At 43.4% G+C, this 26060-nt stretch overlaps 1 protein-coding gene across 2 annotated transcripts; it reads left to right on the plus strand.

The window, feature by feature from the left end:
* The first annotated feature begins 517 nt into the window (after nucleotides 1-517).
* Nucleotides 518-11382, plus strand: TMEM230 (transmembrane protein 230). 2 transcript variants are annotated; one of them, XR_010790404.1, is made up of 5 exons: nucleotides 518-584; nucleotides 2859-2993; nucleotides 5291-5413; nucleotides 8993-10992; nucleotides 11229-11382. XR_010790404.1 is itself a non-coding variant. In XM_066593060.1 (4 exons), the coding sequence occupies exons 2-4, from the start codon at nucleotides 2898-2900 to the stop codon at nucleotides 9131-9133; spliced, it is 360 nt and encodes a 119-aa protein (XP_066449157.1). In that variant the 5' UTR covers nucleotides 518-584; nucleotides 2859-2897; the 3' UTR covers nucleotides 9134-11382. The 2 variants fall into 2 exon arrangements, 1 of the variants encoding a protein (XP_066449157.1); XM_066593060.1 differs by having other exon boundaries at nucleotides 8993-11382.
* The last annotated feature ends 14678 nt before the right edge of the window (nucleotides 11383-26060 follow it).

Below are 26060 nucleotides of genomic sequence, written 5' to 3' on the forward strand. Positions count from 1 at the left end.
ATTGTGGATTGTGTTTATTTTTATGACGATAGGGCTTATTTTAGGGCTTTTTCAGAAGGACTTCCTACTGTAAAAGTTGCATCACACGATGCAACAGGGAGGAAGGCTCCATAGGGAAACACGGGCTACAAACGGAAATGTGAATGAATCCATTAAAATCGATGGGTTCTGTTCTCGGCGTATTGCACCCGTACATTTTGCGCACGCATAGACGCCTGTGCGATTAACACCTAATGGAGCTGTGTGCTGACTGAAAACACAACACCCCTAAAATACACCCTAATGACAGTCTGATAATGTGAGAATGTCCTAAACAAGCTAAAAACCAAACTGTTCTCAGGTCTGCTATGGTGAGAGAAACCATCCCTCAGCCAATGACAGAATACATACAGTGTTCACAGAGCACTGTACACGGTACTAATAAAGCTTATTGAAATGGGCAGATGCAAGAAATCCAGCCCGCCTTTATGCACCAATCCCAGCGGCTCCTCTTCCTCACGTGACTGGTCACATGATCGTGTCACTTCCGGTTAGCCGCTCTACAACCCGGAGGTGTACATCTGCCCTGTGGAGGCACAAATCAGGTAGACTGACTTAAGGGAGAGCCGCGCGTGTACGCTGCGGGGCTCCGTAGTTACTGCTTGTTATATCAGTGAGGTCTGCGCTTAATGTAACCCCTGTTTGCTTCCAGTGCAACTGACTGCACTCTGTTGTTCTCTGTTATCAGCCTCATGTAGAGGCTCCAGTGACTAGTAGTCTAGTAGTGGTAATGTAAACAAACCCATTAAAATACGCAGGTGTGAATCCACCCTGACGCAGCAGCGATAGTCGTTTGAGTGAAGAAGGCGGAAGAGGTATACACCGCACACACAAATCTGGCGCGGTTTGTCATCGTGCGGATTATAACTCCGCCCCGCGGTTCTGTTCCCGCAGAGGATATTTTCCGCAGACATCGGCTCTGCTGCAGATTCTCTGTGTGTTCAGTCCGCAGCGCCAGTCTACTCCATGTAACCCTAGGCTAGGGCCGGGCTCACGGGGGCGTATTTGCTAAATTTGCGCACCCAATACGCAGTGAATAAACCCATTGATTTCAATACGTTTGTTCATATGAGTGTATTTTGTGCACGTATTTCTGCTGCGCCAAAAAAATACGCAGCGTGATCTACTTTCCCGCACGTTTGGCCAGGGAAATAGAATATATAACACTAATTAGGAGAATTATCTGTTTGAGCGTACGGGACCGCGGCGGCTCTTACAGTAAGAAATGTAGGGGAGCGCGCAAATACGCTCATGTGAATCCGGCTAACAGATCAGCAGGGACTGATTGGCTCCTGGTTCATCGCTCCGTGAGGCATCCACAGCGGACTACTTGCTGCTTGCGTACGACCAGAGGACTACTTCTCACGCACTAAGTATTCTGCTGGATGACAGCAGCAGCAATTGTGTCGGCGCACAAGCAGGAAACGGCAGAACTCTATATGAACTCTATACTGAGGGCGGCTTCACTGGATTGTGTGCGCAGTAACGCTTGCGTAAGCACAATATTTTCGTACGGTGAAGGTTGCATGCACTTTTGCGCATTTTACTGTACCTTTTTCCGTTGTCAGGGACCTTCCACATCGGCGCAGGCAAACCATTTCTGTGATTTAAAAGGCGTGTAGCCTAATTACTTCCAGGTGTGTTCTTTTTCCTGCAAAATAGCGCAGCGTAACACACAATTATGCTGGTATTGTTTGCACCCCGCTATACTCCTATGGGGGCAAAAATAGAGCATGCTACGTTTTTGTTTTTTACTTCTCGAGCAGAATGCAAAAAAGAAGAATGTGAATGAAGCCATTGAAATCAGTGGTTTCTATGCTCTGCGAACACGTCTGTATGTTTGGTTTATGGGGCTCGCAGGAGCTGCTGACTACGTTTCCTGCTGCCCAGTTCCCAGCAGTGGCGGGTGTTCACACTTTGCGGAGTTGATGCAGGTCCGTGTCAGAGTCTACCCGGGTTGCAGCAAATGTTGACTCTGATTTGACCCTCGGTAAGATCCATGCTGAACATTCAGAGCATCAGCTGACCTGCGAGGATTGCAAGTAGGATTTCTAGAAATATATATATTTTTTAAATTATTATATTTACGCTAAAATAAAGTACTAGAGCGGGTGCCTCATTTTGTTTTGGACATTTTGATATATAATATGTATGCTTTTGGATTACAGGGCGCATACAGCGGTGGTTTAGGTTGGCGTCAGCTTTGGGTTATTTTCTTTTTTATGTATATATTTTTTATTTTATTCTGTATTTTTTTTACCATCTATATCCTTCATGACGTCATATAAGACCTCTGGGGGTCATTCACATGGTCTTTTTTATATTTTTCTTACACACTCTTCCACTGTAGCTGGGGTATCCATGAGACCCCCTGTTACAGGGGAAACATCCCCCTGTAGTGACAGTAGTCACTGGCAGAGCTGATCAGGGCCTACAAGGACCCTGCAGCTCTGCTGTGACAGGGGGACCCGGCGATCACCGTATCGTGTAGTAGAAGAAACCCTTCCACATTCACTTGTTAGTACATAGCGGGGTCACATAATGGAACTTACACTTTCACTTTTTAGTACATAGCGCTCATTGAGCCAAGCCTCTGTCCTGCTCCCACTTGATTGTAGCAGCAGAGGCTTTAGTCCCGCGCCGTATTTCTGCTATTGGTTGGAATTAAAGCCCAGGACCAAGCGCGATATATTTACCGTGCCATAAGGGGTTTTCCAATAATCGTGTATACGCAGTATGTTAAATATTTTATTGTATCGATTTGCGAGTCTTCTGGGTAAAAAATGTACATTAGATTGTTTTGTCTTTTTTTTCTGCAGATTTCGGTTCTATTCGGCGTGTAACGAACTATATATGCTATGATGCCATCACGCAGCAATGCTGCTGCCACGCCAAACAGCAAAGTGAAGTACTCCAAAGTTTCTGATACGGATGAAGGTTACATTGACCTCCAGGTGAGAAACTCTACAACTAGTTATCACGTAGATGAAGCGATCATCACTAGAGCTCTTTAGTGTCTTTCTTTGTGTCACCTCATCAGTGATGTCCATCTACACCAATATCTTGTACTGCACGCCATGTTGTAACTTGCTTAATAAATGTGTAAGTGTAAGCCCCCCGCAGAATGTAGTAGTTCCAGTAGATATTACCTGTAAGCTCACCATGCACATAATATACACCGTTTGTAAAACATTGTGTCCCTAGAAGTTATTGTCGGTCTGCTGTAAAACTCGTCCTGCAGTTCCATCTCGGGCAGATGTACAAATGATGAGAGTTGTGGTGATTAGATGAACGGTCTTGTCCCCGGAGGCCCTAAAAGTGGTTCCCCCCTTGGCCTATAAAAGTCTCTCAGAGGCTGATCCCTCTAAAACAGATCCACAGACAGTCTTACCCATATTGTTCCTCACAGCTCCCATGTTGGAATCAGCTGCCAAGAATGCAAAGGATTAAATAAGTAAATTGATAGGAGGGTCTCTGGCTGCTGCTTATCCCCTCACAATTAATAAGTATATAATTATTATGCCTTTTAATGTTGTGTCAAGGCAAATAACTGTCCTTCATTCAGCCAGCCACATGCTAGTTACTGTTCTGTAGTTTTGATTGCAGAATTGTAATATGTCCACTAGATGGCGCAAACCACTAATAATTTCCAGCAGTGCTACAGCCACATAGAAGTATTGCACTATGAACCGATGCCAAGCAAATCCTACCATGTGCCAAAATAAGCAGCTAGTTATACAAACAGAGATTTAGCTAAAAGCTGGCTCCAAGAAGACTTGGATGTCCTACAATTGCTATGCGTAGTAAAACAAAACATTCAGGCTTCCCTCACACAGGCGTTAGCAGAAACGCAGCGTTTTTCAACAGTGTGTTTACTGTGGTTTCAGCAGCATTGTCATGCATGTTTGACAACGTTTTGGCTGTGTTTTTAGCACAGCTGAAAATGCAGCCAAAAATGCTAATGAAAAAAAATTCAATACCTAGCTGCCGCTGTCTGGTCCCTCATGCTGCTTTCTGTAGCTCCATGCAGGCTGCTGGGCACTTGTCAAGACGACAGAGGATCTTCTGCTCTGATTGGTTGAGGCCACTAAATGTCAGCTGCTTCACCAGTCACAGCCAGCGCTGAATGAAGGGCTGTGATTGGTGCATCCAGCGCTGGCTGTGATTGATGGAGCTAGCTGACATTTAGCGGCCTCAACCAATCAGAGCAATTTCTTGCTGGAGGTGGGGAATTCAACCCCCATTACTAGCGGAAGATCCTCTGTTGGCTTGACAGAGGCCGACGTAGTTAACTCTTTGATTTCTCAGTTTTTATCTTTAAGATGATTCTAAGATTTAAGCCTTACGGGATCTGGTTTACATTTTAGTTATTCAACTATATATACTTTTGTTTCTTTAATGATTTCACTCCTCTAACCTTGTGGCTCTGAACAAAAAGACATATATTTAACTTAAACGGGCTACATTTCAGAGCCGAGAGCGAACTCAAAGTTTTCAATGTCATTTTCGTTTCTTCCACGATTGAAATGATTAAGAAATACCCATTTTCAAGTCGGAAAGATTTTCACTGTTGACCAGTGTAATCATTCAGTGTAAATGCACAAAAATCACCCACTTGTCATTCGCGGTTTGGTCAGTCAGCTTAATAAACCTTGTTGGCTCGCTGGCTTCGCATCCTGTTTAAATGCTCGGCGCTTCCCATAGGAGGTAAAGCAGACAAGAAGCCCCGAGACGGCAGCAACTTTCTCTGTGTAAACACTGTGCACGAACGCTAGCTACCTTAGCGGTGACGTCAGAACTCTTGCAGTCATTTGAAAGACTGTCAGCGTGTGTAAAAGGGCCATTAGTCTAAAGTCATCAACAGAATTAAGAGCACGGGTAGGGTGGTAGACAGATGTGGGAGGAGATATAGGGCGGTGCAGCACTGTAGAGAGCTTTATGAATGAGGCTGGCACAGGGTGGGGGCACCGGTGCGGCGGCTGGCACGGGGTGGGGGCACCGGTGCGGCTGCTGGAGAAAAAGTTGCACCCGGCTGCTGCATTCAGGATGGATTGGAGAGGGGAGAGTTTAATGCGGGGAAGAACAGCCAGTAGCACGTTGAATTAATCAATATGTCAGCAGCTCCATTAGTCTGGTAATACCAATGACCCTCATTATATTTTGCAGGTCCTGGCTTGCTTGTTTTCATATGTAAGATGCCCATGGTAGAAAGTGCATGATAACTAATATAAATGTATTTACCTTTTTTCAGTTCAAGAGGAGTCCTCCAAAAATCCCATACAAAGCTATTGCTCTGGCCACCGTTCTCTTCTTAATTGGTACTTTGTTGATTGTGATTGGTGCGCTCCTGATTACTGGGCACATTGGCACTGGGGTAAGCTGACTTTTCATTCTTTTTATTCCTTTAGGCTATTAAACATTGACATACAGAAGAAAAAATATACAAATGAGTTAAAAAAATTAAGCCCAAAATAATGGGCATTTAAGGGGTTTCCTCAGTAGGGCGAGCCCTTTCCCTATTCTCCATTTGGTCGGCCGTAGTGATGTCATCCAGGCATTCCCTGGCAAAATGTGTGAAGGGCCACAACTTCCCACAGCAAGATCAGCTGTTTGGGAATCCGGGCCAGGTTCTTTTGAAGAACAGTTTGTCTTAAAAGGGTCTTCCCATCTGATGAATCGTGTCAGGTGACATTACATGGGGGAAGTAAAAAAGTACCAAAAGGCACCTTTCTTCTGAATTGTCCAGAGTTTGACATCTGTCACACTGGTTATGGCCACGTCTCTGCAATCCAGCAGCTGTTCGATTCCTTTTTTTTTTTTTTTTTTTTTGGTAAATCACTTTTTATTCAGGTTTTTATAATTATATTCTCGTACAATGTTCAATTTTCATTCACTTTTTCATCAGTTACACACAAAACATTTCCAAAACCTTTCCAACTGTATTGTACTTAAACCAGCATGTTTCCAAGAATTGGACGAGCCATATGGGGTTTCATCATATAATTAGAGGTCCTATTTCTCCTTGACCCTGCAAGAATATAGTCAGACCTAGCTCAAATGTACAAACATGAGGTCTTCATCTACCTGTAAGAACTCTAAATATTGAGTAGGTGAATAAATGGAAACATGATGAATAAATGAAGAGTGCAGCTGTTCTATTTGTGCTATAGATAGCCGGGATCATGGCCGCATGCATACCAGATCCTCTAGTGGTAGCCCCCTGCCTGGCCACTATCTGTGGGTCTGCTGAGGCCTACAGGATGGCTTCCGGGCACGCATAGTAGTCCTGAAGCGTTCTGTAGAGCTGCATACTGCACATTCAGGTCAGCGGCATCACTGCAGCACCTCTGGCCTAAACTGTCAATCAGGAGCTGCAGGACCTCCCACAGATCACACCAAGAAAGGGTGAAAATAGCCGGCAAGGGATGCTGACTATGAAGTGAAAGAACCAGATGGGAATACCCCTTTAACCCCTTAACAACACAGGATGTGCAGGTAAGTCCTCTGCATTTGGAGTTTGTATGGAGGGGTGTCAGGACTGAAACCCGCTCCATACAATGCGGGTGCCGGGTCTTTTACCACCGGCAAAAGCTGCAATCAGCGCTCACGCTAATCGCAACTGTTAACCCTCTAAATGCCGCTGTCAATTATGATAGCAGCATTTAAATGCCCTGATAGAAGTTCGGGGGTCCCGAACAGTCCCCCAGGATGAGATCGCAGGATGCCATTTGAAAGCTATTGCCGTAGCTGCTGATGCGTTTTGAAAGCCCCCAGGGCTCCCATTGCAGATCGCCAATCTAGCTATGCCTTTTATAGGGCTTGATAGATTGCCCTGCCTATAGTACTAAATCATACTGCAGAAGCGATCAAGTTAACACAAGTTCTTGTCCCCTATGGGGGCTAAAAAAAAATAAATGTAAAACTCAGTTTTACACATTTTTATTAATTATTAAAAAAAAAAATAAAAGTACAGTAAAAATAAACTATAAATTTGGTATCCTAGTAATTGTACTGACCCATAAAATAAAGTTACGTCATTGTTGCTACATATATTATACAGGTACATTATAAGTAACATTGAAAAATACAACTTGTCCCACAAAAAACAAGCCACCAGACAGCTACGCTGATGGGTAAATAAAACAGCTTTGATTTTTCTAAAGTGAGAAGGGAAAAAAGGGGCTTCCTTAAGGGGTTAATGACACAATGCGGTTGTTCAGGACTGTGAACCGTCCCCAAGACATCAGAAAATATCGTTAGGTGACATTCTGATTATGCTTATATTTTAGGCTTTGAATTGCTTCTCTTGACATAACAGCCCTAAATTATTGCAAAACAGCCCTGACATTATGACATCAGTTACAATCTATGCTACTTGTTACATCCTGTGTTCTGTACGAAGAGGGATCTTCCGTTTAGGATATTTATGTTAGAAGCTCCTCCAGGAATAGGCTGATTGCAGGTTGTTATGCTTCTTTGACCCCCCCCCCCCCCCCCCCTAGCGATCAGCTGTAGGCCCAATGTCCAGGGGTGGATTTGATTTGCGGTGCCCCTTGTGGAAGATCCACAGTTCAAGCCGTTCATAGGGAAGCACGGGCGTTCACACTTCCATTTACACATGCAGATTTGTCTTCCGGATTCCACATGTGGAAAAGAAAATCACTGCATGCTCCATTTTGGTGCGGACTGATCATCGGCCCGCCCACACTTGACATTGCGGACGGGCCGCAGATTCCGCGGGAAGGCAGGAGTTTAAAAAATTTAAAAAACTACTGCCAGCCGGCACTTCCACATACATCTGAAAAAAGAAGACAGGCACAGGTACGCAGGGTTGCCAGTCGCGGGCAGGGTCGGATTCTGCTGCGGGCTCCCACATTCGGAATCCGACCTGCCCATGGACATGAGGTCGTAATAAGAGGAGACCCTGGCAGCAAGAGTTCAAGAAGCATTACACAAAGCCCATTGAAATCAATAGACTATCTGTGTGATGCACGGACTTGCTTGGTCTGCCAGAGACAGTCTTTCTAGTCATTCTCCACTCTAATGGAGGGTCTCTCCTATTACATGCGTTGTCCCACCAAAGGATAGAGGATACTTTTCTGCTGAGTTGAAGTCTGAGCGCTGGACCCCCTACCAGTCAGGAAAACAGGGATCCGACGAGTTTGCTTGCTGTTGCACCATTCATTCCATGCTTGAGCCCGGCTATCTGGAGCAGTACCATAGAGCTGAATGGAGCAGTAGTATGCATGTGTGATCACTGTTCAATTCATTTTGGAGCTTTTTGGACCCCTGTTTGACTGATCGGTGGGGGTCTCTTCAGTCAGACCTCCACCAATCAGAAACTATCCTGTGGATATAGCATAATTTATTTTGATGCAATACCACTTTAACTCAGACTCACGTGATTAACCCCTTTCTGCGAATTAACTTATATTTACATCATATGGATGGCGTGGACTCAAGAGCGGAGCCCGCAGCGGGAGTGTGCTGTGACTTACAGCCGGCCTCCCACTGCATCAGTGGGGATCAGCGAGCACACGATCTGTGCTGTGATCAATGTTAATCATGGAATGTATAGAGTTAAAAGAGGGAGCGCCCACTATGACATCATCAACCCTCCATCATTAAAATCGCAGAGGGCTGATGGGTTACCAAGGCCAGCGGAGGCATAACAGTGCCCTCCGGATCTTCCATTTCTTCTAATGTAAAAGAATAGTGATAATACACTGCAGTACAGAAGTACTGCAGTGTATTTTCTGAACAATCATACGATTGCTCAGATAAAAAAATAGTTTAAAAAAACAACCCCTTTTTGCACACTTAATTGAAAAAAAAAAAAAAAAAACTGCTGCATCCATAACGACTCCTACAATAAATTGAACTTTAGCTCCAGTCACACCTGCGACAGAGTACTAGGATTATACTCAGTGGTCCTATTTTCTATTATTTTCAGGGCAATGAGCGCGCCATTCCTGTCCTGATCATTGGCATCCTGGTTTTCCTGCCTGGGTTTTATCATCTCCGCATCGCTTACTATGCATCCAAAGGCTACAGAGGTTACTCCTATGATGACATCCCAGACTTTGACGACTGAGTCACTGTGTGTGGGCATTGAAGTAGCACAAAGGGTCCTGCTCTCCTCGGGCACAACCAGCAGCTGAAGAAGACTGGCAGACCAATGTATATACAATGCAACTTCAGTATAGGCCGGCAGTGGGGACCACTCAGCAGCCCTCTTACTAGTGTACAATGGACACCCTCGTCTTATTGGTGATGCCACCTACCGGCTGCAGTAAGTTAGAAGACAATGATTAGTATAACCGAGAACGTCTTGGAATATCTGCTTGTACACCAAGGCTCAGCGGCACCTCCAAGACGTACAGTGGAGCAAGCGGAGGAGTCTTCTGAGCTGAAGGGATATTCTACAAGGCCAGTTGGAGGAGTAGCGCTGCTATCGTCATATATATATATAATGACGATGTGCAAATTGTCCTCAAATCATTTACTACTTTCAGCCTTTTCTTACTTTTGATCTCTTTCTATTAGGGAATCACCAATTTGGCCACCATAGTTATCACTCAACTTTCTGACTATTACACGTGCATTCATTGACAAACTCGGTTCTACTACTCGATGACCCTCTGTGTAGCAGGAAACTCTTATAGTGTGTGTGTGTAAGGAGCCGGTGAATTACTGCTTGCTTTATATGGATATTTTAAGGATTTTGAGTAGTTGATAACTCAGCATTGCTATTAAATACTTGTTACAGAATCACATTGAGGATTGTCAGGTGCAGTTCTCTGTGTGTCCACTACACATTGTGGCGCTGTTGCTTTCACTTGATTATCCCAAAGAATAGAACAATGGGGAAACTATCAACTACTGCAAGGCCTCCTTCACACCTACTTCTTGTGTGATTTTTTTTTTTTTTTTTTTGCCTCTAAGGCTTCTTTTAGACGGCACGATGATTTTTATGCCGGCTGAACGACGAACGAGAAGTGAACGATTCTTGTCCGTCGTTGGCTGCGTTTAGACGGAACCGTTAACGTGCACTTTTGTCCGTTTGAACGATAATTGTTCTGTCTAAAAGCACCTTAACAAACGCATGTAAAATATAAAAGCTAGCAATTAAAAAAAAACTGGCATGTGTTTTTAAAGGGTTTTTATTTTAATTCAAACATTTTCACGCGCACTTTTTCTGGTGTTTCTTTTTGCTATAGAGAAACCTATGGAGGAAAAAAAAAGAGAAAAGGGAAAAAAATCACTAAATCTAAAGACTTCTGCAAAATGCCAAAGATCCAAAGATTGCATGTGAAGGCTTCCCCTCCCCCCCCACAGTGATTGTAGTGCATATCTGATTTCTCTGTTGACCTACAGCATCTGATCGCAGTGAAAAATGTGATGTTTTTACCAAATACAATGCATGTCAGACCATATCATGGTGTAGGTAGTCTGACAGTGTGGCCGTGGAGCTGGCAGAACTACATGTGGTTATACTGCGCTTTGTTGCAGTTTTTATCACAATACTACTGAAAATCAAGGTAAAACCACATGTTTCAATGCAGTTTATAACTGCACCATCGGAATACACCCCAAGAGAAATACGGAGGCTTTAAAGCGGCTGTCCGACTTGTTTTTATTGTAATATCAGCTTCCACATAGCATAAAATAACAAACGAGCTAATACTCGCCTCTTCGTGGTCAACGCATATTTCCATAAGTCTCCTTACACACCTAGGTGCTCTCCTTAGGGAGAAACCATAACCTTCCTGACCCACTAGCCAAGCCAGAAACCTACTGCGCACTAATGAGGGGCAATCACCCCAAAACAGCTGCCTGTGTATGGTTATTCTGGCTTTGGCTCACAATTCCCAGTCATTGTAATAAGGCTTGTTTAAAAAGTCTGACGTTGCCTTGCAGGAATGCTGCCTTCCAATAGGTGGTGCTGTAGAGGTATTGTACCATCCTTACATTTGCATATTTCCCAGAGGAGCATGGATGGCCTTATAAGTCTCCTCACTCACCTTCTAAGTGTTCTCCCTAAGTTAAAACTATACCCTTCCTGACCCACAGACCTGTAAGAAATATGCCACAGCGGAGACCTGGACCGTCGGTGAGCCGGGAGAGGTGAATATTAGCTTAGGGTTTGTTTTTTGCTACTTTTACAATAAAAATGTTAAGTTGAAGAGCTGCGTTAACCATAATACGTTATACGGGGGTGACGGGTTACTATGGATGAAGTCTACACTTTTCATTTGTGCTACCTCTGATAAATGCTTTTAAGGTTTTTTTTGTATTTTTTTTTTTTTTTTCTTTTAGTTTAAATAAATGCTGTTAATAGAATCTCTAGTTTCTCTTTACTTGTGTGAGAAGAAGAGGAAAGTTTCCAATTTCCCCAGACATAACATGTAGGTGGATGTGTTTCAATCTTGTGACAGATACTTCCTGTTTGTGGTCCGGATTAGTTATGATAAACCAGATATACAACTTTATAGACCGTGTAAACATTCTTGTGCGCTCCAGATCAGCTGATAGTTGTGTCCTAATAACCTCTACGCGGCGGGGGTCAGTGTACGGGATGAGAGAACGCTAAAAAATGAGACATGCAGCAAATTTTTTTAACCGCGCAGCACTGCCATGAGGGAAAAACATGTGAAGAAGACTTCTCAAAAGAAGGAGCGCAACACACAAAACTCACCCGAGATTCACGCATGCAGCCTCATAAAAAATGTTTATTTTCGGTAGGGAGAAGGAGATAAGCTGCCGACGGACAGCACCGGAAGTTCTTTCTCACTTGGGGACAAAGATCAGGCATGTTGAAATTCTTTCCTCCAACATTTACCACGCATGAGATATTCGGCTAACTTTGCCTAAATTGATAGTTTAGGCCAACATTTATTAAGAGTAGGACCCCCTGAAAAGCTATGGGCACCTTGCTGGGAGCATATTTTTCCAGGTAAAAGTATGTATTGGGGGCTGTTCATCGTTTTTTCCATAGGATTCAATGTAAAATGTATCACTCTTCGTCTTCTGCAGCTTCTACTTGAGCTGTTAGACTTTCAGCGCTTATCTCTCCTCTCCTGCATGTTCTTATTGGCTAATTTATGACCGCAGCAAACTTTCTTTGTTCTTGTCATCAACTAGTTGATAAAAAGGTGCAGGAGAGATGAGGCCTGAAAACTAAAGGCCCATTTACACGCAACGATTATTGCTCAAAATTCATTTAAACAGCCGAAAGTGAGTGATAGTTTCACTTTCAGACGTAGCGATTATCGCTCACTTGTCATTAGCGGTTGTTTAAGCTGACTGCTCTGTCCGCTTAAACGACCTCGTTAGCACTCGCTGGCTTCTCCTCTCGTAGGAAGCGCGGAGTTGGAAGCCAGCGAGCCACTGGTAAGACTTTTCAGTATGAATACACTTCACAAGCGCTACGTTGGTGACGTCAGCGCTCGTCCAAATGACTGTCAGCCTGTGTACAAGGGCCTTTAGGGCTCTCTTACACAGGATGACTAGTTTCCAAAAAGTAAGTAACTTACAGCAGTTTTCGTCCCATGAAAAAAAAAGTGAGACCCAACAGAGTACTAAGTTGTAAATAGCTGATTAGTTGCTAGGTGCTTTGTTTCAGTTTGCTGAAATTAAGCGACTTCTCGGTCAGTGTAAACAGGCACCTTCCATTTATGAATGACTGCCTGTTCATAGTGAATGGAGGCGGGTGGCTAGAATAGATCTGTCATGCTCCACCTCCATTCAATGAAGAACTATTGCTCCTGTGCAAGAGCGATAGTTGTTTGGACGGCGTATACGCTCAACAGTTCCGTGTAACGGTACCCTAAGTACACATAGGTGTGTACTTCTCGGCCCGATATCACGCTCAGCAACCTGCATTTTATCCGCGAATGCGAGGCGATTTTCAGGCAAAAATGCCTTGCATTGCTTTCGTGAAATCCCGATCCTCTTGTGCGAGTCTCACATACGATAGAGGATCAGAAGTATCTCCCATTGATTTCAATGGGGAACCTGGCAGCATGTTCGCATGCACATCGAACGGTGTGCAAGAGCCATACAATGCATTAAAGATCCTAGTGAAATCAATGGGACATGCGTTTCGAGGAATACAGAAAAAGAGTGTACCATGATTTTTTTTCTCGCACCACATCACTTGTGTACATGACTCCAAAAGAATGTGGTTTATGGTTGCGTGAGATTTGTGCTGCTCGCAAAGCACAAATCTCGCGCGGGTGTCTCAGCTGTGTGAAAACAGACTAAGGGTTCTACATGAAGTTTTCACGACTGGCTGGTATATGCTACCATCCAATGCATTGGATTCTAATGCATCAGATCACACAGGCGTATTCCCGCGGCGTAAAAGCGCCCGGTCGGCCAATATACGCCTTTTACACCGGGCAGGAAAGATAGTCCTGGAACTATCTTTCCCGGCCAGAATACAGCCACGGCCACAGACTCCTATGGGAGCCAATGACAGCTGCTGGAGAGGGGAGGTTGGAGGTTCTCTCTGCCCCTTGCCAGCTGTTTGCAATGGGAGGGGTTTGCTTTGCCCCTTCCTATTGCTAGCTGCCGACAAGTGGCAGGAGCTTAGCACACTAGCTCCCACCCCGTCCCGCCAGGAAGGGAAGGGGGAGAACAGCTTAGCAGAGTTAAACTGTCTCCCCCCCTGTCCAATGATATTGCGGACTCACTGTATATGGGCCGGGCCCCTGTTGTCTGAACAGGCGCACAAATCTAACGTTTGGGGCGGGCAAACGTAAAAAATACATATGCCTGTGTGAATCCAGCCTAACTGACGGAACTCCTATTGAGACGTAGGCTGCAGTGTCTATATACAGCGATATGTAGAAGCTGCAGAAGACAAACAGTGTAACATTTGTAATCAAACCCTATTGTCCTCCCAAAATACGTCAATGTAAGTGGAAAAAAGAACCCTGTAGACCCCACCCACAAAAGAAGGTGGCCATAGCCTGTAAGCATAGATCTTCACTTACCCATAGTCACCAGTAAGCTGTCTGTCCTTCCTCAGGCCTCTTTCAAGGAAAGTAATACAGAAAAGGTAATGGAACATTTTGTTCATTTTCTAGATTTATTTTGTGTTGTAAAATAGCTTTCTACAATCTAAAAGGCTAATTGTGATGCTCCTAATATTTCATCTTAGAGGGGTCCTCTGCCAACCGTGTATAGGCTGCATGTGAATGATGGTTGCCCCATGTAAAAGTACCTTAACTCCTCTCTCCTCTCCGAGCATGCATGTGTACAGGGGGAAGATAGCATTTGGCCGAGAGCTATGTAATAGGCACTTCTACAGGTTGTCTGCTGTGTAAACCCTGACTCCATGTAAGCAATGTTCATACTCCATCCTTAATCACTCTACTCTATAAAGTAAATAAGCTGGTCGGATAATCCGGGTTCCTGACTGTGAGTAATTGCATTTCGGATGTGTAGATGGCATGAACATTCCAATAGATGCTCAACTGAACAATTCTTGATCTGATGGAAAGGTCCGCTCAGGCAGTGACCACATAGGGGCTTCAAAAGGTATTTCCTGTTGTGTGGCGGCAACATATTCCAACATACAGTAATGTGCAGGACCTCATTAGACCCTATTCTGTAGAGCTAACATTGGGCACATACATAGTAGGACCAATTGTAATGGAAGCCAGCAACTCATCAGTAAGAGTCCTTTTAGGGAAGCCGATTCTCATTTGACTGAACTTTTTAAACCAAATGATAAGCAAAAGATCCAACGATGGTTTGAACAGCAATCATTCAGTCCACCTCATTTGTTATACAGGGACTAAAAGATTCTCGTTTGAACAAGCCAACGATGCATTTGCCTCTCTAACCAGGCTGCATGTGTGCGAACAAGTTAGGGGAGACGTCACTTACTTGTTCAAACCAGAATCGGCTCATCTAAAAGGACCCTACGTTTTCGGAGTGCGGCAGGAAACCTATGTAAAGAGGAAAGAAAAAAAGAACATGAAGTATGAACTTCATGAAGATGTTCCCCCTCCACCCCCGGGGGTTGAACACAGAGGAAGGCAACGTAGTTATGCGAACCACTGAGCCACTGTACTGGCCTTGTATTCATAGGGAGTATTCTGAATGCCAGATTGGAGTCAGGAAGGAAGTTAGTTAAAGGGGTTGTCCCGCGAAAGCAAGTGGGGTTCAGCACTTCTGTATGGCCATATTAATGCACTTTCTAATGTACATCGTGCATTAATTATGAGCCATACAGAAGTTATTCACTTACCTGCTCCGTTGCTAGCGTCCTCGTCTCCATGGTGCCGTCTAATTTCAGCGTCTAATCGCCCGATTAGACGCGCTTGCGCAGTCCGGTCTTCTCCCTGGTGAATGGGGCCACTCGTGCCGGAGAGCTGGTCCTCGTAGCTCCGCCCCGTCACGTGTGCCGATTCCAGCCAATCAGGAGGCTGGAATCGGCAATGGACTGCACAGAGCCACGGTGCACCATGGAAGAAGACCCGCGGTGCATCGTGGGTGAAGATCCCGGCGGCCATCTTAGTAAGGTAAGGAAGAAGTCGCCGCAGCGCGGGGATTCGGGTAAGTACTAAACGTTTTGTTTTTTTTAACACATGCATTGGGTTTGTCTCGCGCCGAACGGGGGGCCTATTGAAAAAAAAAACAAACCCGTTTCGGCGCAGGACAACCCCTTTAAGTGTGTTCATTAATGAACTCATCTGGACAACACTTGTCCATTCATTATAGTAGCGCTGTCTTTATAAGGGTTACCTTAAAAGAATATTCTGGGACTTTTACTATTGATGACCTGTCCTCAGAATTGGTCATCAACAGTTAATCAGTGGGAGATCAATTGTCAGGGTCCCTGCTGATCAGCTGTCCGTTCAGCAGGCCGGATGTCGTCATCGGTGGTCAGAGCTGGAAATATAACAGCCAGCTTCACTTCTATTGAAATCAATTACAGTAATGCCTCCTATTACACTTCACACACTTCATTGCAGTCAGAGCTGGAAGTGTAGTAGGAGGCATCGTTCCCATTGATTTCAATGGGAGTGAAGTCGGCTATTACACGTCTGGCCCTGACCACCGACGACACAGTGGGACAGATGATCAGCTGATTGGCGGGGATCCTGAGCAGTGGAGCTCCACTGATCAGCTATTGATGGACTATACTGAAGGTAGTTCATCAATAGTTATAGTCTCAGAATACATCGTTAATGTGCCTTATTATGGCACATGAACATCATATAGTGTAGGGAGTGTCAGTCTGTTAGCTAGGGCAGATACTTGCCCCAAGAAAGAGCTCCTGCTCTGGAGGATTCAACACTACTCAGCCTGAGGACCTGAAAACCTTCAAGCTAAACTGGGGTAAATACTACCTGCTAACCAAATGAAGATAAAGTTGAGTTATGTGTTTTGGGAACTATAAAGGGGGTAGATAGCATTTGGTCGAGAGCTATGGAATAGGCATGGCCAGCTACACTTCTACAGGTTGTCCACTGTGTAATCACTGGCTCCATGTAAGCAACGTTCATACTCACTGGCGTAACTAAAGGGAATGCAGTTGCACCTGAGCCCCGGAGCTTTAGGGGGCCCATAAGGCCTCTATTCTCCATACGGTAAGCCTAGTACTATGAATAAAGCATTATAGTTGGGGACCCTGTTACAGGTTTTGCATTGGGGCCCAGAGGCTTCAAGTTATGGCTCTGCGTTGAGGGGTTAAAAGAAGTTGGGGGCCCCATAATAATCTTTTGCACCCAGGCCCATGAGCCTTTAGCTACGCCCCTGTGCACACACCTTAATCATTCTACTCTATAAAGTAAATATGCTGGTCGGATAATCCGGTTTCCTGACTGTGAGTAATTGCATTTCGGATGTGTAGATGGCATGAACATTCCAATAGATGCTCAACTGAACAATTCTTGATCTGATGGAAAGGTCAGCTCAGATTTTTATTAAAAAAACATTGCGGTATACGTTCAGACGTCAGAGCCAGCTATTTAATCAGTTGACACCAGTTACATAATGTTACCTAATAGTAGAGACGTAATTAGAAACTGATGAGTCTTTTGGCACAATTTTCAGTTCTTTCAATGGGAATTTGTCTTGCAGCCTTTGTTGGCCTATCCTGAGGGTGAGCCATTGGTAGCCCATAACCGGACAACTACTTTTGGTATCCCTTCCTCCCAGTTCCTTTTTACTGTCAGAACCACTGGTCACCTACAGGTTCCCTGTGCAACATTGTGTGCGGTGGTGCCTGGAAATCAGGAAAACGAAGTAGCAGGGAGCAGAAAGTGATGATAGCCAATAAATGTTGGATCGCTTTTGTTGGAAATGACCAACATTGGGCCCCCTTGTGTCCAAGGGGTCTGGTACTCAGGTCCCATAAATGCTATTGGCGACCAGTAAGACAGAAATTGGGATGTTTCCAGTCGCACCTGTTTTGGTTAAATTCAAAAAAGGTGCTGTGCTTCCTCGCACACCTCAGCACCCCAGGGGCCCCACGCAGTGGGCAGCTGTTGAAGTAACAATTCATGCCTTACTACAGTAACTGGCCATAAAAGTAACTACTTTCACGTGGATTCAAAGGGGCGAAATGGGAACAGTAACCACTGAGCAGCCTGAAAATACTGAAGAGCCCACAAGATGTTATGTCAACATGACTGCATTTGAGCATGTTAAAGATAAAGCAGTTACAAATGTAGGTTTTGAGTTTTTATAGACCGTTCTAGAATATCATGGCGATGGACAAGCAGAACAGTCCATGCATTGATAACCAATATTGGTAATTGAAGGAAAGAAAACCGCTACCCTTCCTGGAACTATATCCAAGGAGGTTGGAGATGATGGCGCTCGCTACAATGTGTAGACTGGCTTGAAGGTAAGCAGCGACTCAAGGTACACTTTTGGAATTGCATTAGATTTCGCACCCTTGTGTCGCAGTGGAAATTGTGGAAGTTCTGAGAATTAGCCCCGCCCCCGCCCCACCTCTCCCCATTGCAAATAGTGCAGAGGGGCGGAGAGGAGGCAGAGAGGGGGCGGGAGCTCAGTTCCTGCTCCTGGCTCTTCCATCCTCCCCCCCCCCCCGCAGAGGAGGAGGACGTATATCGGCTCGGTGTGAAAAGCGAGCCGTTATACGTTCGTGGGAATGCATCCTAAGTCTGTTTGTGTGTATACTCCTCACTATGGAGGAGATCAGGTCATGGTTTAATAAAATTCTTGGTGTCCCTGTGCTGTCACAAAAACACTGGAGCACAACTGCCCCAATAATGGTTGGAACATGGCATGATGATCCCTTGTTGGTGCTTGATCAGTCATGGACTGGGGATCATCATACCATCTCATTTGCCCAGGAAAAAGTGTCACTATAGACTCTTATCCCTCCTGGACAAAATGTCCATGTGTGGAAGTCACTAATAATATGGTGACTCTGTTTTTGAATCACGCCCTGTAGGGATTGCAATAGGCTACCCAATAAACGTGTACAATGTGTGGGATAATGTAAGTGATAAGACGATAAAAAATTGGGCCACAGTATAGGATGTCCTGCTCCTGGATGACAAATTGGCAAGAGTCCTACATCACATGGTAATAGTCATGCTCATTTTGGGTTACCACATAATGGTTTGTCATAAACAGTAAGTTTTGAATAAAGACACTTTAAGAAAACTGTGGATATTTGGCCGAGGACAAGTAGTAAGCCTCATGTAATGTCTATGGGCATGACTAACAGGATGGTTTTATTTGCCCACTGTCCAGATTATCTTTTTTTTCAGTATTAGGGCTGGCTAATCAAACTAAAATCACAGAGGTGAGAAAACATACTCAAAGACATAACTCACAGAAAAAGAAGCCAGATACAGGATGTATACTACAGGAAAGGCTCGATCGCCATTTTACCTGGTAGCATCCAGCAAGCCAGATTGCAATATAGAGGAGCAAAAATGTTCGTGTGCAGACTGCACTACAAGGTACTTAGGAAACTGTTCTACAGAACGGAACTACAAATTGATGGTATTCGATCAGATGTGAGAAATTTTAGGGTATGTGTTGTTTCAACCTGAGTGATGATTTGGAGTTTATTTATGAAAATATTTAGAAAGTTAGTACAGACACTCCGGCAAAATGAGGACCAGGGATAGTTTGATAGGCTTTCCGCTTCCTGGTTCAGTGCATTTTTGCTCTTGTCTACTTTTCTATACACTTTGTAGTGTAGTGGTAGGTTGTATACTCCTTTGCTGTAGCATTCAGTGCATACCTAATCTAGTAGGTCACATAATAGTTTGTTCACGCGTCCATTAATACACAGATTTGTAATTTATGTTATTTGAAAGGAAAAATATGGTTATGTTATTTTGTATAAATCCAACACAGATACGACTAAATGGTTGCATCATGCTATATCTATCCCAATATGCAGCATATATGAATTTCCTGCCCTCAGACCTAGGGTTAGAATATAGCCTGTAGGCCACCCTACGTGGGTGTAACCAGAGGACCATGGACGGTTCACAGGCACGTCCATCTTCCTTGTTAGGTAAGGCAACACATTTGCTAGTGGTTAGCTCAAGTTTTTGGGATGAGAATGGAGGTCATGTTGTTGTAAGTGTGGAAGGCTATGTAGCATGATGAAGCAGTCGCAAAAGGGGGGAACTGTTAGTGAAATGAATGAGTAGCCATTTTGTATCTTGTATGTCTTTGTCATATCATTGTGCTTTTCCTTTGAACAAGAATTTAATAAAATATGTAATAACTGTTTAAAAGGCCTTCAGTGAACAGTATGTTCCATTAGGAGGAGATAGAGATGAATAATCCGGACTGTGGTCAGTGTCAGCTTGGCTTGTTCTTCAGCAACGACGCATGTTCCTAAATATCTTATTGTTATACATGTCTGTACCCTTTAGTTTATAGAAGCCTATCATGCTTGGTGCCACTCCGCTTGTGAGAAGTCTGCCTGGCGATTCAGATGTTAATGTTCTTTTTAGTTTTTCGAAGCGATGATAATAAATTAACTATAATAAATTATAATTATTACAAGTAAAGGCCCATTTAGACACAATGATTATAGCTCAAAATTCGCTCAAAAGCCATCTTTTGAGCGCTAATTGTTGTGTCTAAACACGCGGCCATCGTGCACTGTTTGTTCATCGTTGAATTTTAGCAAGCTAAAAGTCAGCGATGACTCTTATCAACGCTGCGCACGGAGTTCTCAGCGGGATACCAGCTGATAGCATTCTTTTAGCTGGTATCCCGCACAAAGCTCTCAGCGATAGCTCTGAGAACAAAGCAGCTGTTTGCATATACAAAGCATCTGCTGTTCTCGGAGCTGTCAGTGGTATTCCACTCTGCCTATGCAAAGATGATCGCTCAAAACTGTCACTCAAACTGCCGTAAATGGGCCTAAATGTTCTAAGCATCATAACAAGTGTCTTCTGGTATATATATATCTGTTTGTTAATTGGATAAACAGATGACTTCCAATCACATTAGCTTGTGTGTGGTTTACAAGTTACATCAAGCTCGAACATAAACAACTAATTTGGAACCCCAAATACATACCTTTTAAGCAAAACTTTATTGCTTGCACTAACAATACTATGTTACTATGTTACCTTTAATCAATGAGAAGTGATCCTGCATTAACACATTAGTAAAGTGTGTTCATAGCAGTTCTAAAATGAACTCATCTGGACAACACTTGTCCATTCATTATAGTAGCGCTGTCTTTATAGGGGTTATCTTAAAAGAATTTTCTGGGACTTTTACTATTGATGATCTGTCCTCAGAATTGGTCATCAATAGTTGATCAATGGGAGTCCATCAGTCAGGATCCCTGCCGATCAGCTGTCAGTTCAGTAGGCTGGATGTCATCAACGGTGGTCAGAGACGGAAATATAATAGCCGTCTTCACTTCTATTGAAATCAGTGGAAGTGATGCTTCATATTACACTTCCCACTCCTCATTGCGGTCAGAGCTGGAAGTATAATAGGAGGCATTGTTCTTATTGATTTCAATGGGAGTGAAGTCGGCTATTACAGTTTTACACCAATGATACTGGGGGACAGACGATCAGCTGATTGGCAGGGATCCTGAGTGGTGGAGCTCCTCCAATCAACTCTTGATGGACTATACTGAAAGCAGTTCATCAATAGGAATAATCCCTATGTCTTTAATGTGCCTTATTATGGCACTTCGACATCATATGGTGTAGGACAGTCCTCAGGGACCACCAGTCCTACTTGCCCCATGGACGAGCTCCTGCTCTGGATGATTCAACAGTACTATTTATTACAGAGGCTGAAGGAAAAAATGTGCGGGTATCTTAATGTCCTTTGGTGTGCAAAACCGTTCAGCAATTTCCATCTTATGTACTATGTAATGTAAAAAGAAGAATCCCGCAGCCATCGCTGTTTTTAAGTTTGTGTGCAATTCAATGTTCTCTTTTTTTTGCTTTTGTTTTTCCCTGTTTTGCACTGTTCTTGATACGTTTGAATAGCTATAATGCATATGATGTACATTCAGCCAAGCTAAACATGCTTACAGACCTTCTGAGTGTACTATTTTTGTTTAGGAGGCAAGGCGTGTTGATGCAACTAAAGGCCCATTTAAACGCAACAATAATGCTCAAAAGTCATTATTTGCGCGATAATCATTGTGTGTAAAGGCCCCCTTTTTTTACTCTTCGGCTGAATGATGATTTTTAGGTATGCATAAAATCCATCGTCCAGCCGGAGAGAAGATAACGAAGACTGCATGCTGTGTTTGCTGTCCATGGTGCTGTATTCTCCACGGGAGCACTAATTACATTGTATTCAGCTTGCAGCCCCGCGGCAGAACAAAGGAGCTGAATGCAGAGGACAGACCACCTGCTGCTCTCTGCATACAGCTCCAGGAGGCTCATTTACATGCAAATGAAGGCGATAAGCTGCTAATGGACATTAGTGTCCATTAGCAGTTTATGCAAAACAATCGCTCAAAATCTTTTGAACGATTATCTTTGCCTGTAAATGGGCATTTATCTCTCTTCCCTAAATAGACATAATATACATTCAGCCTAGCCAAACCTGACTCATGTCTACCTGTCAAATCAAGTGCCACCCTTCTACCATTTTTTTCTTTGCAATTCAGTCAATTATCTGCGAGTAAGGGCTCACACTCACTTGCGATAGCGTTTTTGAATTTTTGCGATGTTGCGAAGCTGCGTTTTTTTGTATGACATTGAAATGTATTGAGTCTAATGTAGCTGTGCTCATTTGCGATGTTTTCACGCCTGTGAGGTTGTGCTTTTTTCTCTCGTGCTATGGTCCTATTTCTTTGCGATGTTCTATTTTCTTCTCGCCCATGTAAGTCAATGAAGTGCTGTAATATGGCAAAGCGCATAATGCGTGCGAGAATAAGATGCAATGGTGCTATGTTTTCTGTGTGGAAGTTTGGACAAAGCAAGACCTTAAAAAAACGCAAGAGAGGCTTTAAGTACTCCTATCATGTGATGCGAGTTTTCAGAGAGCAAAAACGCATCGCAATCGCACTAAATCGCAAGTTCGTACCTATGATATCGCAGCGATTTTTTTTTTCTCGCAAAAACGCTATCGCCAGTGAGTGTGAGCCCTAAGACATTGTGCCACCATATTGCATGAAGGCATGGAGGAAGCTAGTAAAATGTTGCTTCAGCTCAATAAAGGGGGAAACAGGATATTGTTTATCAAAAATTGGTGCACAAGAAATGTTGTGTAGTTGCCCATTGCAATCAGTCAGATTGTTGCTATCCATTACAGAAGAGCCACTAAATATGAAAACTGAAGTCTTAAACCCCTTAAGGACCAAGCACAGTAAATATGTGTCTCTTGGTCCCGGGCTTTAATCATGGCTAAAAATAAGGCGTGGGATTAAAGCCCCTGCAATGTAGCAAGAGCAGGTTGAGTCCTTGGCTGTTAGTCACAACTGATGACCCAGAGAAGAAGGCAGAAGCGGCTATGTAGTGCAGAGAGAAAGCGGAAGCGTAATATCACCTATTCAACCTGGCGATCACATGACCGGTGGGTGCTCCCTGCAACAGGACGGCTACAAGGTCCTAGCAGACCCAGATCAGCTCTATTAGTCACTCATTTCACTACAGGTGATGTTTTCTTTTATAACTGGGACTCCTATCGATGCGTCTCCTGTAGATGCCTCAGCTACGGTAGAAATGTGACTGATCCCCAGAGGTCTTACATGACATCATCGGGGACAGAGATGTTAAAAAAAGTTACAAAAATAAGTTTAAAAAAATTACAGAATAAAATAAAAATATATTTATAAAAAAAGAAAACGTCACACAGCTAACACCAAGCAAGACAGTCGACATATGCACCCTGTAATCCAAAACCATACATATTATATATCAAAGCATCCCAAAACAAAATGAGGAACCCATTACCGTAATTTGTTTTAGAGTAAAAAAATAAAACAACTGTAAATTTGAAAAAATTTTTTTACCCCTAACAGAAAATAAAGTCAGTGAAAAAAGAAAATGTGAAAAATAGCCCTATATGTTATGGGAAAAAAACAGCAAAAATAATTTTGGTAGCGAAAGAAAAAAAAAGGGCTGTAAACCACCACATGGGTAAAACCCCTGAAAAGTGTCTGGTCCTATAGGACCAAAACATCCTGGTCCTTAAGGGGTGTAACAGGGTGAGAGGTGTGGTCTGGAATGGAAGGTATATGTTGCAGAGGTTGTTAGCGTCTCTGATGTAGATAAGTCCAATTTTACTCGAGGCCAGATCTTACATCTAAACCAGCAAGCTATGTAAGGAGAAAGGTGGAAGTGAGGAGGAGGTGTGTGTGTCTGGGAGAACCAGATTTCAGTTGTAACCTGACTTCTCTTGTGAGCAGAGAGACACTGTGGACAAGGAGCCACGTTGTTTCAGCAGGACCCTTGGGGAACGCCTGCCCTAGGATTGGGGTCTGGAGACACTACGATTTAAGGACCAGCTGCGCTCTGGTCAACCAAAGGTCTGTGAAAACAAATGGATTTTTTACTGTTTCCCTCAGTTGTGGACTTACTTGCTCCTCCTGTGGACTACGGAGGGTTAAATTGAAAGGACTTTTTGGAGACCCAGTTATTTATGTTCTGCTAAAACTTGTATGAATAAACTAACCAAGAAGTAAAAGTGATCATTTGGCGTACTCATTAACTCCTGTGTTGCTACAGGGATTAAAGCAATAGTGTTACGTTCTGGAGCCACTTTCTGCATTGTCAGTCATATAACATGAGTCTAATCCTGATAAGTATTATTCACAACCAGAAAATTTCCATAGCATTTTTATTGACCGCCATGCTTTATAACTTAAACATGTTTAGGCACTGATGGAATTCACATCATCGGCTCCCGCTTCACATCCTTGGGTAATATAACGAGGGATAAAAAGATTAATGAGAATTACAATCTGCATTTAATTGGTAAGAAAGAGCCATAAATTGTCCCTGTTTGCGAGCCCATTATTTGTATATATAACAGGGACAACTCACAGCTATTTCCTACCAACTACATGGGGTTTGTTTTGGGAAATCGTCTGAAACTGACTCTAAACACTTTTTAGGGATTTTACCCATGTGGTGGTTTTATTGCCCTATTTTTTTTCTTCAGCTACCAAAATAATTTTTGCAGCATTTTTTCTCCGTGGCATATAGGGCTATTTTTTATATCTGTTTTCCACTGCCTTTTTAATTTTTTTTTTCTTTTCTTTAGCTTAATTAGGAGTAAAAAAAGATATATATTTTCTTAGTGATTAATTTTTAATATTAGTATATTTACACTAAAATAGACTATAGGAACATTTTGATATATAATTTGTATAGTTTGGGATTACGGGTGCATAAAGCAATGGTTTTGGTTGGTGTCGGTGGTGGGTCATTTTCTCTTTTATATATTTATTTTTATTTTATTCTGAATTTTTTTTAACTTATTTTTGTAACTATTTTTTTTAACATCTATGTCCCCCATGGCATCACATAAGACTTCTGAGGGTCATTCACATGGTCATTTTTTTATTCTACACTTTTTCACTGTAGCTGGGGCATCAATTGAAGCAACATCCATAGGAGCCCCAGTTACAGAGGAAAACATCCCCATGTAGCAACATAAGTCACTATCAGAGCTGATCAGAATCTGCTAGGACCCTACAGCTCTGTAGTGACAGAAGGCACCCAGCGTTCACATTATCGCCGGGTCGCATAGTGGAACTTACACTTTCACTCTTTAGTACATAGCACTCACTGGCACTATGTAGCCTGGAAATGAGAAGGCAGAAGCAGTTAAAAACCACTTCTACATTCTCCTCCAGGTCCTCAGCTGTGTCTGACAGCTGAGGACTTGACCTGCTCCTGCTTGATTGCATGAGCAGAGGTTTTAATCCCATGCCGTATTTTTGCTGTCTGCTGGGATTAAAGCCCAGGACTAACTGCTGTAAATTTATGGAGCTTGGTCCCCAAGGAGTTAAAAGAGACTTTGTCATCTCCTGTGAGCCCCATAAACTATAACTCATAGGAGATGCAATGCTAAGACCTGGGTTGCCTCTCATACTTCCCCTCCTTGCTGTGCTTATGCTACCGCTCTATGCATCCAGCGAACTACTTATGTGTGCACACATAAAGAGAGGACTAGTTCTCTCATTATGAGCATGACCCTAAGTAGTATGCGGGATACATGGAACTGCAGCTTCGCAGGTGGACAGCAGAGGAATGGCGAGGAAGGCAAGTATAAATATCATTAACCAAACCAGTCGAATTAGAACACACATCCAATATGTGAGTTAATGGAGACCCTGAAATTCTACATTGCTAGCACACATCAAGAATATTAGGATCTAACCTATGGAGGAGGGCCGGGGTATGGTACCAAAACATCAGTATCTTGTACTGATTCTCTTTATATTGAAAACAAGATGAAGACTGAAAACGAAGTGTGCATTCCACCTGCCAGCAGTAGGTGTGCTTATTACATACACCACACACAATAGATATCAATCCTGGCCAGACATGATAGATGCAACC

Source organism: Eleutherodactylus coqui, chromosome 2, assembly GCF_035609145.1.
Source record: "Eleutherodactylus coqui strain aEleCoq1 chromosome 2, aEleCoq1.hap1, whole genome shotgun sequence".
Lineage (NCBI taxonomy): Eukaryota > Metazoa > Chordata > Amphibia > Anura > Eleutherodactylidae > Eleutherodactylus > Eleutherodactylus coqui.

Bases quoted from the DNA above. Each gene is read 5' to 3' on its own strand.
- TMEM230 (XM_066593060.1), top strand. From the start codon at position 2,898: ATGATGCCATCACGCAGCAATGCTGCTGCCACGCCAAACAGCAAAGTG. The intron at 2,994-5,290 runs GTGAGAAACTCT...ACCTTTTTTCAG, and splicing joins AAGGTTACATTGACCTCCAG to TTCAAGAGGAGTCCTCCAAA. The intron at 5,414-8,992 runs GTAAGCTGACTT...TATTATTTTCAG, and splicing joins CTGGGCACATTGGCACTGGG to GGCAATGAGCGCGCCATTCC.